We start from the raw sequence: 14,138 nt of genomic DNA, 5'->3' as shown, positions 1-14,138 counted from the left end.
AAATATGTGGAAAAAAAGAATAAAAATATTAGGCTATTTGTTTTACTCGTTGTTGAACAAACTTTGAATTGTTTAACTGATTAATATTGTTATTTTTTGAATAGACAAAACAAACACGTATTACTGAATTCAGAGGGCTTCCCAGGTAGCACTAGTGGTAAAGAACCTGCCTGCCAAAGCAGGTAGACATTAAGAGATGCAGGTTCGATCCCTGGGTCGGGAAGATCCCCTGGAGGAGGGCATGCCAACCCACTCCAGTATTCTTGCCTGGAGAATCCCCATGGACAGAGGAGCCTGGCAGACTGTAATCCACAGGGATGTACAGAGTCAGAAACAACTGAAGTAACTAAGCACGCATAAGCACGCACTGAATTCAGAAGATACAAAAGGATAAACAAGGGAATGTAAATTTTCTCCTACCCCCTACTCTAGCCTTCAGAGCGCCTGCCTTGAGGCCATCATTGCTAACAATGTCTTGAGTTAACACTTACCGACACTTTGCGACCCCATGGATGGGCGTGCCAGACTCCTCTGTCCGTGGGATTCTTCAGGCAAGAATGCTGGAGTGGGTAGCCATTCCCTTCTCTAGTGGGAATCGAACCCAGGTCGTCTGCACTGCAGACAGATTCTTTACCATCTGAGCCACAAGGGAAACCCCCTATGTAACTATATGCACATAAATTGATTTCATTCCTTCTTTTTCCTTCCTGACCATCCCTCCTCCCTCTCTTCCTTTCCATCCTCCCTCAGTCCTTTATCTATCTTTCATATCTCCTTCCCTCTCATCTTTTTTTCCTGTGTTCCTATCTTTATGTACACCATTCTGCAACTGACCAACCAACATACCTTGGCTACTGTTGTTCAACGGCTGCAACAATTCATATTTCAACTAACAGTTGTCACCATTCTCTCATTCCTTCCACTGTTCTTTCATCCCTTCCTCTACTAGGAGATGTTGTCCTATGCAATTTTTTTGTACTATGCTGTTAATTTGTAGTTCATTTTCTACTGGTTATTTTCAGAATCCTTTCTTATGTCTATTGGTCAAGATTTGATTTTCTGTACATTTAGCTATTTTTCCTTCGGATTGTCTTTTTCTTGTTAAAATGTGAGAGCTCTTTGTATATTATAGACATTAACTCTAAGTTATTTGCATTGCAGATGTTATCTTACATCTGTGATTTGTCTGTTGACTTTATTTTGTTGCCATTTTCCATATAGAAGTTTTTATAATCACACATGCCTATCTTTTCTTTTTTTTCCCATTTATTTTTATAAGTTGGAGGCTAATTACTTTACAATATTGTAGTGGTTTTTGCCATACATTGACATCTATCTTTTCTTTTATGGTTCTGGGTTTCAAATTTTAGCTAAGTTATCCCTAACTCCACAATTGAACATGTAATCTCCCAAATGTATTTTTAAAGATTTTTATTGTTTTACTATACATTTAAAGGGCTTCCCTGGTGGTTCAGAGATTAAAGCATCTGCCTGCAGTGCAGGAGATCCGGGTTCGATCCCTGAGTTGGGAAGATCGCCTGGAGAAGGAAATGGCAACCCACTCCAGTATTCTTGCCTGGAGAATCCCTTTGTATTCAGTATAAGATAAAGGGCCAAACCAATTTTCTCCCAGCTGGATGGCCAGTGTAACCAGTATCTTTTACCTAAAAAAAAAAAAATAAATCCCTCATTACTGAGTTAAAATATTTTCTGTCAATATTAAAATTTCATATAAACTCAGATCTATTTCTTCTGTATTCTCCATTATGTCTCACTAATTTGTTGTCTACTTCTGCCAAACAATATTGGGCTTAGTATAGTGGATTTTTTTTAATATGTTTTGATATCTGGTGAAGGGAGATTCTTGCAGTATTTTAATTTTTTGTATATTTCTAGTTTATTCTTCAGTGTGTCTTCTTCTATGTAAACTTTATCAATTCCAGAATCTTACTTATAAGGTTCTAATTGGATTGACATTAAATGTGATATGTAATTTTGGAAGAACTGGTAGTTTATGATATGGGAAGTCTCCCTATTGAAGAGAGAAGGCGGGATTGAAAACAGCGACGTGGCATCAGACTGCAAGAACTGTGTAACTTTGGAGAGTCTTTTACGTGTTCTGAGCCTTCATTTCCTTATCTTTAAAAGGAGGATAATTAGTGTACTTACTTCTTAAGGTTGTTGTGAGAATTAAATAATTCATATAAAGTAATCAGAACATTTTAAGCTCTAAGCAAATGTTATTCTTTTTTACTTCCTGACTTACAGTGTTCATTATTTCGGATGCATACAGTTCTTATTAAATTTGTTCCTGAATATTAAAAAAAATTTTTATCACTACTGTGAATGTACTGTGCTTCCATGTCTAGGTGTTTATTGCTAGGGAAAAGTTATTGGCTTTTATATATTTATGTCTTTATTGAGCCACTTTATTGAATTCTCTCATTACTTCTAATAGGTCTTTTTTTTAAACTAGTTTCTCAGATTTTCTAGATATACAATTATATCATCAACAAAAAGGCAGTTTTTCTCTTTTTTCTTGGCTCTCTTTTACAGCTTTAATATGAATTATTTATCTTATCTTATTGCATTTACTGGAACTTTTAAGGCAATGTTGAACGACAATGGTGATAAAAGGCATCCACGTCTGATTTCTGATTTTCTTTGAAACAATTTCAGTGTTTGGCTATTTAGAATAACATTTGCTTTAGGTTTTTGGTAGTCTTTTTCATATTTAAGCTGTTCCTTTGGATCCTATTAGGGTTCTTTTTAGGAATGGTACCTGGATTCATAATAAAGCCTTTTCTATATCTATTGATCTGATCATTTAAACTAAGAGTATAGATTTTCAAATACTGAGCCATTTTTACATTCTTGGAATAAACCCTACTTGGTCATAGTATATCATTCTTTGATTAATTGCTGAAACCTATTAAGTTTAATATATACTTTTTATATGAAGTCCTAAGTGAAATTAGCCTATAGTACTTTTCCATATTATCCTTACTAGGTATTCATATTAAAATTATGTTGATTTCATAGAATGAATTGGGGAGATTGCCATCTTTTTCTAAGTTTTGGAATAGTTTAAATAATATTAATATATCTGTTTTTTAAAATTTAGAGTGAAATAAGTTGTGAAACCATTTCATTCTGGTATTATTTACAATTTCTTATGGCAATTGGTCTATTCAACATTTCCATTTCTTTTTGAGTCAATTTAGAAAGTTCATATTTTTCTGGGAAATCATTGGTTTCATCTAGATTTCCAAACTTTATTAGTCTCATAAAAAACCAATTTTAAAATTTATTTTTCCTTTCTACATTTTGTGTTACTTCATTAATATTAAAAATTATATTTAATTTTATATTTAATTTTAATTTTTCTAATGTCTTAAGATGAATATTTATTTTTTGCATTTATTCTTTAATAATGAATATTTGAGTTCATTTTTTTTTTTTCTGAGCATAGCTTTTGTCTCTCACATTATTTTTGGTATGGCGGTGTTATTCACTCAGTCGTGCATGACTTTTTGCAACCCCACAGACTGTAGCCCGCCAGGCCCCTCTGTCCATAGAATTCTCCAGGCAAGAATACTGGAGTGGGTTGCCATTTCCTTCTCCAGGGAATCTTCCTGACCCAGGGATCGAACCTGGGTCTCCTGCATTGCACACAGATTCTTTACCATCTGAGCCACCAGGGAAGCCCCAAAATTTTTGGCTGTACCCCACAGCATATGGGATCTTATTTCCTGGGCCAGGGATCAAACCCACACTCCCTGCATTGGAAGGCAGAGTCTTAACCACTGGACCACCAGGGAAGCACCATTTCTTTCTTTTTTTTTTTTTTTGGTATAAAGTAGTTTAATTTCTATTGTGTTTGAGATATTTTTAATATCTCTTTAATATTCTATTTATCTTCCCTTTTAATATTCTTATCTAGAGCTGTGTTTCTTATTTTACAACTTGCTAAGATTTCTTGGATCAAATGTTTATAGTTTATTAGATTATGATTGGAGAATGTGGCCCATAAAATCATTAAATATTTTTCTTTGTGACCATGTTTATGCTTGAGTTTTCTAACAGTTCCTTAGCTGTATGAAAAAATATGAACTGTCTGTTGGAAAGATGTTAGGTTCTATTTACATCTGTTAATCAAGTTTGTTAATTGTACTGTTTTCTCTGACTTATTTTTGCTTATTAGATCTAATTGTGAGTTTTTTGAAATTTCCACAATAATCACACATGCATACACATTTATATAATGCATATGTACAGATACACGTGTCTATATAGACATACATGTATGTGTATATGTGCTACAGTGTACCAATTGTGATAATAAAGACACCACATAATGAAATAGCTGAGAGCACAAACTCTGAAGCTAGACCACCTGTGATCAAGTCGTGCCTGTTCTGCTCACTCATTAGGCAAACTGCCGAGCCTCTCTGTACTCAACTGTAAACTAAGGATCATGCTACCTTGTTTTTAGGAATGTTGTAAGATTTCATGTAATTCATGAAGTACTTCAAACCATGTCTGAGAGAAAGCACTGTAAAAGTTAAGTTTTCACGGCTGTTATATCTTCATAAACTGTTTCTCTCTCTACTACTTGGTGCTTTTTCAGCTTAAAATCCATCTTGACTGATATTAATGTTACCATTCCTGTTTTTTGCTGTTTTTATTTTCTTGGTAGTTTCAAGCTTTTTCATTGATGTAAGGGTTTTTCATATAAACTCTGTAAAGTTGAGTTTTGTTTTGTAACCCAGTGTAATAATTTTGCCTCTTCAATGAAAGATTGCAATCCATTTACATTTAATGTAAAAGCTGATATTCCCTTTGTATGACTTTACATCATTAGTTTACTTTGTTATTTCTCTTCCTCCCTCATTTTACCAGCTGAGCCACAAGGGAAGCCCATTCCCTCCCTCATTTTAATAGGTTGATCAAATTGTTATTTATTTGCCTTTTAGTCTTCATTAATTGAAATATTATACCATTTCCATTACAGGTTACCTTTCCTTTCCTTGAATTCATATTAAAATAACATTCCTTTTTTCAAATGAAGAGATGTCAATTATTTTCCTACTAAAGTTTTCCATTTCCCTATTTTTTCCTCTGCATTCTCTAATGTTTAAGCTTGTAATAAGGTGAAACATTTAGAAAACTTATACTTCCCTCCTCTCTTCTTTCCTTTCCTCACATAAACACTTTGGAAGTTCTCACTCTCCTCCTTCATTCTTCATGTACACACTTCCCTCCACTCCAACTCCTAGGCTTTGTTGAGATACCTTAGTACTCTTACTACAGTTTAGTACTCTATAAAGTTTAGTAAACTATAGTTTAGTACTCTTACTGAAACTCAGCTTAAAACTATTAAGAGAATTTTTCTTGTATGACTCTTTCTCTTAAATAATCTATATTTATCACTTAGACTACTCACCCTCAACTGCTTATTATTATCTATTTAGATTTAATAATCTACTGTAAGGTTTAACAATATACTGTTCACCACAGTTTCAATTTCTTTTCATTTTCCTTTATTTTGGATCTCTGTTCTGATATATTTGTACGTAGGGTAGATCTTAAGCATTTCCCACAAATAGAGAACACGAGTTATGTATTATCTAAATCCTTGCTTATATGCAAATATGTTTCTTTACTTTGACAGAATGAATAATATTTTGGCTGGAAATAAGATTCTTGGCATGCAGTCTTAGTCTCCCAGATTCTCTAGATGCTATTCCACTTTATTCTAGCTAGTGATAGTAGATTACAAGTCTAAGTGTCATCATTGTTCTTTTATAACTTGTCTTTGAAGCTTGGAGTTCAGGAATTTTCTAGCTTATGTCCAAATATGTCTTTATGGCAACTATGCCTGAATTAGTAAGGATTTTAAATATGTAAACTCAAATCTTTCATCAGTTCAGAGACAATAAAACAGTTCATTTTTTTTTTCTCTCTATTCAATTTTCTCCTCAGGAATTCATATCATTTGAATATTAGGTGTTCCCTTTAGATGCCTTCTTCATTTGTGCCTCATGATTTCCATCTTATTGTAACTTTCTTCATATGCTCTGAGTTATTCCTTCTGTTTTTTCTAGCCATTAACTCAAGTCTCAACCATGACCATTTTTTCCTTCAATTCATCTCCCTCTAACTAACCATCGCACTTTTTTTTAAGCTCAAGAATCATGATGTGTGTATACAACTTCAGTTAGTTGAGAGCACATGGAGCCTATGTACTAATTAACACCTCTTTCCACACGTGTGTAAATCAATCATGTCAAAACACAGTGACACTGACCTTTTTGTGATAATACATAATCGTTGGAGATCATAAATTGATCATATTTACAATCGTAAATTGAGCTAATGACACAAATAAAAATTCCAAAATTTGAAAAAAAAGCAAAAGAATGACCACATATCTTTTCAATGCCATACTGGAACATTGTCTAACGTGCTCACTTAAGGATTATCAAATACTTCAGGAGTATATGCTTTTGTTTTGATTTACTATTTCCTATTGATTAAAGCACTTTACAACTCTGTACAAGTATAGGCTAACTTATAGGAAACTGTTGGCCCTGTATCTGTTTCTTTCTGATAACGATGCAAATGAAATTTTGTCTTGTAGAAATACAAATGGTTTCTGGCTCATAAAGAAAATTATAACCCCAAGGTTACAATTTTATTGCCTGTATGTCATTTAGCAGTTTTATATGTAATTTGATAATCCTATTTCATTATAATTGTTTAAATAATTCTAAATATTTCTGTAATCCTATACTTTTAAAAGGACCCTGGTGGCACAGCGGTAAAGAATCTCTGCAATGCAGGAGACATGCGGTTTGATCCCTGGGTCAGCAAGATCCTCTGGAGAAGGAAATGGCAACCCATTCTAGTATGCTTGCCTGGAGAATTTCATGGACAGAGGAACCTGGTGGGCTACAGTCCTTGTCCAACTTGCAAGAGTTGGACACGACTTAGCAATTAAACAACAAATACTTTTAAAAATCAGTTTTACCATCCTGCTGATTCTTTTATCAATGAGTTAAAAATTCTTTGATATGAGCTCATGTAACAAAAAATCATGTGTGTAAAATGTGTATGTACTTTTGTATCCTTACGGGCTCTTATTATTTTCTGTTCTATTTCTTGTGTTCTTTCTCTCTTTGGCTACTGGATCTTGTTGATATGTTATTTTTCTTGGTCTTGTCATTGTGGCTTAGGTCCAGACTTTGGGGAGCTTAAAGTGGTGGTAGCCCTACATGTAGTGGAAAATATATCGATGTTTAGTCCTATGGGCTGGCAGATAGCATCAATCAGTTAGTCCACTGAGGAAACTCTCCAAGTTGCCTGACAGGGAGCTGACTGGGCCTGAAACTCCCCCTAGTGGGAGAAGCTGTGTCCAAACTCAACTTCCCACTGAACCAAAAGTTTCCACTTAAAGAGAGGGGCTATGCAGGAATCCAATTTCTCACAGTTTCAAGGTGCTAACATTTGGCATTTCTAGACAACTACTTGAACATCAGGTACCCAGACTCAGACATCCTGGCACCCAGGCGGTCTGTTTCTTTGCCACTGGGAAGAAGGCTGTCACACTTGCCACATGAAAGGGGAGAACAAAGGAGGGAAAGACTACTTCTTTTGGAGAGCGGTGCCACGATGTAACCAGCTGCTTCTGGCTTAAGCAAGCCTCTCTGCCAAATGCCGAAAGGACAGCAGCATCCCATAAACTCCAGCCTGTGCCACGTAAAGCTGCTGCCTTTCACCCCAAGCTCTTTGCATGACAAAATACCCTGCCAACACCTGGCCCTCCGCAGTCCTACCATTTGTTTCCCTTGCAGATGGTATAGTGTATAATGAAATAAACATACATTCTAAATACATGTGCAGAAATGAGATCATACTACACATGTTCTGTTATAACCCAGTTTTGGCAATCAATCTTATAAATGTGACCATCTTCATCTATATCAGTAGTAACAGGAATTCTTTAAAGGCTTTCAAAATATATTATCAAGTTGTCTTCTGGAAAGTTAGTAACAATTAAATTAGCTGTATGAGATAGTGCCTGCTTCTCTACATTTGTTTGTTTATTTTAGCCACCGTTGTACTGAAAGGTGGCATCTTATTGTGGTTTTAATCAGTATTCCCCTCATTGTTGTATTTGGCACTGTTCTCCAGAGAAACTGAACCAAACAGGGTGTATGGGGAATCAAGGCAGTGTGTGGAGGTTCCCCAAAAAACTAAAAGGAGAGTTGCCATATGACGCAGAAATCCCATTCCTGGGCATATATCTCAACAAAACTATTATTTGAAAAGATATACACATCCCAACGTTCATAGCAGTGCTATTTATAATAGCCAAGACATGGAAACAACCTAAATATCCATTGACAGATGAACGGAATATTACTCAGCCATAAAAAAGGATGAAAAATGCCATTTGTAGCAACATGGGTGGACCTAGAGATTATCATACTAAGCAAAGTAAGTTAGAAATACAAATACCATATGGTATCACTTATGTGTGGAATCTAGCTGCTGCTGCTGCCAAGTCGCGTCAGCCCGTGTCCGACTCTGCGACCTCATAGACGGTAGCCCAACAGGCTCCCCCGTCCCTGGGATTCTCCAGGCAAGAAGACTAGAGTGGGTTGCCATTTCCTTCAATTCATGAAAGTGAAAAGTGAAAGTGAAGTCTCTCAGTCGTGTCCGACTCTCAGCGACCCCATGGACCGCAGCCTACCAGGCTCCTCCATCCATGGGATTTTCCAGGCAAGAGTACTGGAGTGGGTTGCCAGCGCCTTCTCCGGTGGAATCTAGAATATGACACAAATGAACTTATCTCTGAAACAGACTCACAGAAATAAAGAACAGGCTTGTGGCTGCCAAACAGGGGAAGCAATGGAGAGTTGGACTGGGAGTTTGGAACTAGCAGATGCAACTATTATATATATAGAATGGACAAGCAATAGAGTCCTACTATATAGCACAGGGAACTATATTCAATAGCTGGTGATAAGTCATATGGGAAAGAATATGAAAAAGAGAATCACTGAGCCTATACACCAGAAACTAACACAACATTGTAAATTAAAAAAAAATAGTTTGCAATATTAAATACAAATAAAGTGTTCTATATAAAGAATAGTGAAGACTCTTCAGCTAAAATTTTCCCCCTACAATGGGTCAGTGTAATTTTTCTTGCTTCAAATGAATAAGTAGAAACAGCAAACACTTTTGTGGTGATTTTTATGTGTCAGGCACTGTTCTAAGTGCTTTACAATTCACATTGTATTGACTAGTCTGCTCTTATTTAAAAAAAACATTATTTGCTTATTTGGCTGTGACAGATCTTAGTTGCAGCATGTGGGATCTGGGTCCCTGACCAGGGATTGAACCCCAGCCCCCTGCCTGGAAGTGCAGAATTAAGCCACCAGACCACCATGGAAGTCCCTAGTCTGCCTCTAACAATGCCCTTTGGCAGAGGTACTTTTTAGGCCAAGGAAACTAAGACCCAGAGAAGTTAGTAAGCTTGCCAGATAACTTGTAAATCCTGCACAGCTATAAGCAGAGGAGCTCTGATTTGATTCCCGAAAAGAGGGCTTCCAGTTCCACGCCTTTAAACGTTAGTCAGCCCTCATCGCCTAGTTACAGAGTTTGTGACCTTAGTACCGTGAAAAACATTTAGTATTTGTGTCGATACAGACTAGGCTTTCTGTATCTTATCACTACTTATTTGTTGTTATATATAAAGTACCAGACTTACCTCCAAGTCTGAAGAACTAAATGCATATGCAATATTCCAGCCCAATATTCCATAAATTTTTCTTTCATTAATCAGAGCATTGAAGAAACACAAGCTGAATAAAATTTTTTTCCACCATGGTCCACAGTCAGGTTTTTCAAATAACTCTTCTGTTACCTCTCCACTCCCACTGTATCCAAATGTCTGAAGTAAATTATTTTTCAGTCCCTGGGGATTTTCCACTGCAATCTTTAAAACAGATGTGAGTAAAAACAACTTGCGAGGACAGACACAGGCATTAGGACTGGTGGGGGGTGGGGGACTCTTACTTACATGGAGAACTAGCTAAGACTATATCTGACAACAGAACGTGCTAAGACTATAACTCTTTTTAAGATTCAGTAGCAAATAAAAAAATCTTGTGTTATTCTTTTCCCATTTGAAAACTTCTGTAAAGGGATTGTATCAGATTTCCAGTTGTTCCAATTCATACTTTAAAACGAGAAGTACAACAATGTTCTTAAAAGCACTCCTGTTTGCTCGGCAAGCCCGGCATTTTAGAAAGTTGAAAGTGAAGAATTCCTATATTCTAAATGCTTGATGGCAGCTAAGTGGCTGTGACAGAATCAGGGCTGCATGGCCTCGGCCAGGCAGCAGAGAGAAGAGAGAAGGGGCATCAAATATCGTACACAGAACTTGTGGAACCAGCAAAAGTATCTAATCTTCAGTGATATGAAAAAAGAGGAGAAGTAACTTGGTGTGTTACTAAAGTGCTCTGTTTTCATTGAAAATCGATTGATTTCTTACCTAGGAAAATTGAAATGAGGAGGTACAGGAGGTGAAGTGGGAAGAGAATTACTTGGAGGGCTTTTTTAAAATTTTTTTAAAGAGCATGACTGTAAGTCTAAAACCGAAAGGTCTGAAAATGTTTCTTTACTTGCACAGTTTTCATAGACATACACACATAGACATATATATGTGTATTTCATATTATGTGGATATGTATGTAGGATATGTATAAATATGTGTAGATAAGTACTATGATATATGTGTGTGTGTGAGTACATGAACATGAAATTTCTTTTTCAATTGAGCTTATTTATTTTAATTAATTTTCACTGGAGTATAGTTAATTTACAACATTGTTTTTGCTGTACGGCAAAGTGAATCAGTTATATATATACACACATTCACCCTTTCTAAGATTCTTTTCCTATAAAGGTCACCACAAAGCATTGAGTAGAGTTTCCCGTGGAACGTGAGATTTCTGAGTTAAGGATCAGACTGACTGATTTATTCACAGACCACTTAAAATGTTCCTTGAAGTTCTACCTCTGTCGCCACCTTTCATATCCCCCTCTCCTGGACGAAGATAAAACGCTGTCTGACGTAATACTCTGCCTCACTCTGGGAGGTAAATGGACCCTCTTGAGTCTCAGACAAAAAGATGCAGATTTCTCCAATCCATGTCCCATCTTCAGGAGTAGGGCAGCTACTGTGAGCTTGGGTAAATACACCCGGGAGTCTGGGAAGAGCCTGGGGTCCTGTGACAGGGAGAAGTTTCTTTGTTTCCCAAGAGTAAACTTGATTTATTCTCAGGCTGGATTGGGACTCTATCAGGAAACTGCCCATCCACCCCATTTCCTCTGTCTCACACCAATTCTGTTGAACTTGGAAGTGTGCATGTGTTTGCACATTTGGCCATGCGTTCTGCCTGTGCCACTGGTCAGTCTTCTTTGCTATTAGGACTCCATCTTTTGGTCAACTGGACACGTGTTTAATAGAATTGACCCAACTCTTAGTATTTATTCAAACTTAATGGTGGATATGAGTGGAAGTCACAGATAATTTTTAAATAGGACTTTTCAGTCAATAGTTTCAACCTGCTTTTTGCCAGATCCTTTTCAGAGAATTAATAACAAACTGTGAAAGAGTTAGGGGGACCAGAGACAGGAAAAAGCTAGAGAAGCAAAAGGCAAGGAAAGGACCCAAATTCTTTACTCTATTTTCTGGTTTATGGGAGTTGGAAGTCTAAGCATCCTTGTTTGAGAAAACAAACATTTAAACTGTCCAATCCCTTGAAAGCAGGGATCTTGTTTATACTTGTGCATCCTTTCTGGTCCACAATGTAAGGCTGAGCACAGGAAAGATTTAGCATACTAGAATTAGCACTCTCTTAATTCAGAATCATGAATACAAGATAATTTACATTCAAACAGTGCTTCAGAGTCAATATTACTATCTGTTATACATTGCCCTTACCTTTAAACTCTTTTGAAGGATAGAAATTGGGAAAGAACTGTCTGATTTTGAGCTTAACCATAGCCTGAACTTAGGCTCTATTGTCACATATGGACTATTAAATCTGTTAAAAGAAAACATTTATAAATATTTTAATGTGAAAAATTTAAATGAAATCAATATGTTCTAAGAATCATAGTTGTTTTAACGTTAAAATGGCCTTAGAAATCACTTTAATAACCAACCATAAGAACTTCTATATTGCATAAGAATTTGTGTAAGATCCATTAATTCCCATGTTGAAAAGGTAGTCTTCCCTCACTTAGGTACAAAAATAATCTAGGTTCATTGCAAAAAACTTGGAAAAAATGACAAATTAAGAACAAAATAAAAACCACAGTTCCATTGGTCAAATCTGGCACAACTGAACACCATAATAAACATTCATGGTAACAGATTACAATCCACTGAATAAAATAGAAATCCATGAGTCCATGCTGATATAAGTAAACAAATGAATAAATAAATGGGGAGGAGAAAATCTCCTAACAGTAGAATTAAATTTAAAATTTAGAAGAAATTATGGAGTTAGCAAGTTACCATTTGGCAAATAGTCTAGTAATTTTTCACCCAAAATTTATCAATGGAAGTTAAAAGTAGTAGGGAAAAGTTTGAGATGTGTCTCTACAGTTGGTAGATATCACTTTAATTAAATAATCAAAATAAAAAATGTCATCAGTAGTGGGAACAGATTGACATCAGTTACCTCTTGCTATGATGTACAAAGAAGGATTCAACAACACTTCTGTGGTATTCCTGCAATACTGCTTAAAGTAACTCTAACCATGAGATAATAGCAGACAAACCCAAACTGATGGACACTTTACAGAATGACTGGCTTGTACTTTTCAGAAAATGTCCAAGTTGTAGAAGATAAAAACATACTAAGGAACTATTCTAGAGCAAAGGAGAATTAAGAGACATGACAGTTGAATGCAGTGTGAAATCCTGAATTGGAATCTGGACCTAACATTTTTCTTCTTTTGCAATAAAAGATATTATTGGGATACCAGGCTAGATATGACTAAGTTCTATTGATTAGATAATCAGGTAAAGAATCTGCCTGCAATGCAGGAGACCTAGGTTTGATCCCTGGGTCAGGAAGATCCCCTGGAGAAGGGAATGGCTACCCACTCCAGTATTCTTGCCTGGATTCCTCTTGAGGTCCTCAGTCCATGGGGTCGCAAAGAGTCAGACTCAACTGAGCGACTAACACAGAGTCAGACACACACTAGAGTACTTGGAGGTCAAATGGCATTATGTCTGCCTTGACACTGAACTTAACTTTCAAAGGATTTAAAAAATGTCATACACACATACACACGTATGTATATATAAAGAAATGATAGGGTAAACGAGGAAAAGAGATTAACAGTAGAGGAGAGTTTTTGAATCATTCTTGCATTTTTTCTGCAAGTCTGAAATTGTTTTAATTTAAAAAACAAACCAAGGGACTTTCCTGGTGGTTTAGTGGCTAAGACTCCACACTCCCAACGTAGGGGGCCCAGGTTCGATTCTTGTGGTTGGGGAACTAGATTCAGGATGCTGCAACTAAGAGTCCACATGCCAAAGCAAAGATCCCACATGTCCCAACTAAGACCCAGTGCAGTCAAAGTAAATAAATAAATATTAAAAAAAACCCCAAAACAACAAAAGCAAAAATACACCAAATAAAACAGAGAAATAAAATCTGAAATCTGATGAAGTAAGTATAATATTTTTCTTTTTTTCCCTCTCTGATTCTCTATTTCATTTTTAAAATAAAAATATAATATATATTGTACATACATGTACTGTACAGGCTACAATTTGTAGCCTTCTATTTTTCCTCCTGGCAATATATTGTGACTATATTCCTTTAATTCCTAAATTTAAGAAAATTTTTTCACATTTTCCTCTCTCTGTGTGGGCTGCTAGTTTTGGATTGGAATAAAAACTGACCTTTTCTAGTCCTGTGGCCACTGCTGAGTTTTCCAAATTTGCTGGCATATTGAGTATAGCACTTTCACAGCATCATCTTTTAGGATTTGAAATAGCTCAACTGGAATTCCATTCCTCCACTAGCTTTGTTCGTAGT

At 36.1% G+C, this 14,138-nt stretch overlaps 1 protein-coding gene across 1 annotated transcript in view; it reads right to left on the bottom strand.

Annotated features, from left to right (window-relative positions):
* The window catches only part of DNAH14 (dynein axonemal heavy chain 14), a 388,841-nt gene that overhangs the window by 28,367 nt on the left and 346,336 nt on the right, over window positions 1-14,138 (bottom strand). The window contains exons 75-76 of the mRNA XM_043922886.1: window positions 12,023-12,125; window positions 9,782-10,009 (exon numbers count right to left, since the gene is read on the bottom strand). Of these exons, the coding sequence (XP_043778821.1) occupies window positions 9,782-10,009; window positions 12,023-12,125 (331 nt within the window). The remainder of the gene's footprint in view (window positions 1-9,781; window positions 10,010-12,022; window positions 12,126-14,138) is intronic.

The sequence above is a fragment of the Cervus elaphus genome, chromosome 14, assembly GCF_910594005.1.
Source record: "Cervus elaphus chromosome 14, mCerEla1.1, whole genome shotgun sequence".
NCBI lineage: Eukaryota > Metazoa > Chordata > Mammalia > Artiodactyla > Cervidae > Cervus > Cervus elaphus.
The sequence above is the reverse complement of the archived record's forward strand: the minus strand, read 5'-3'. Positions and strand labels throughout refer to the sequence as shown.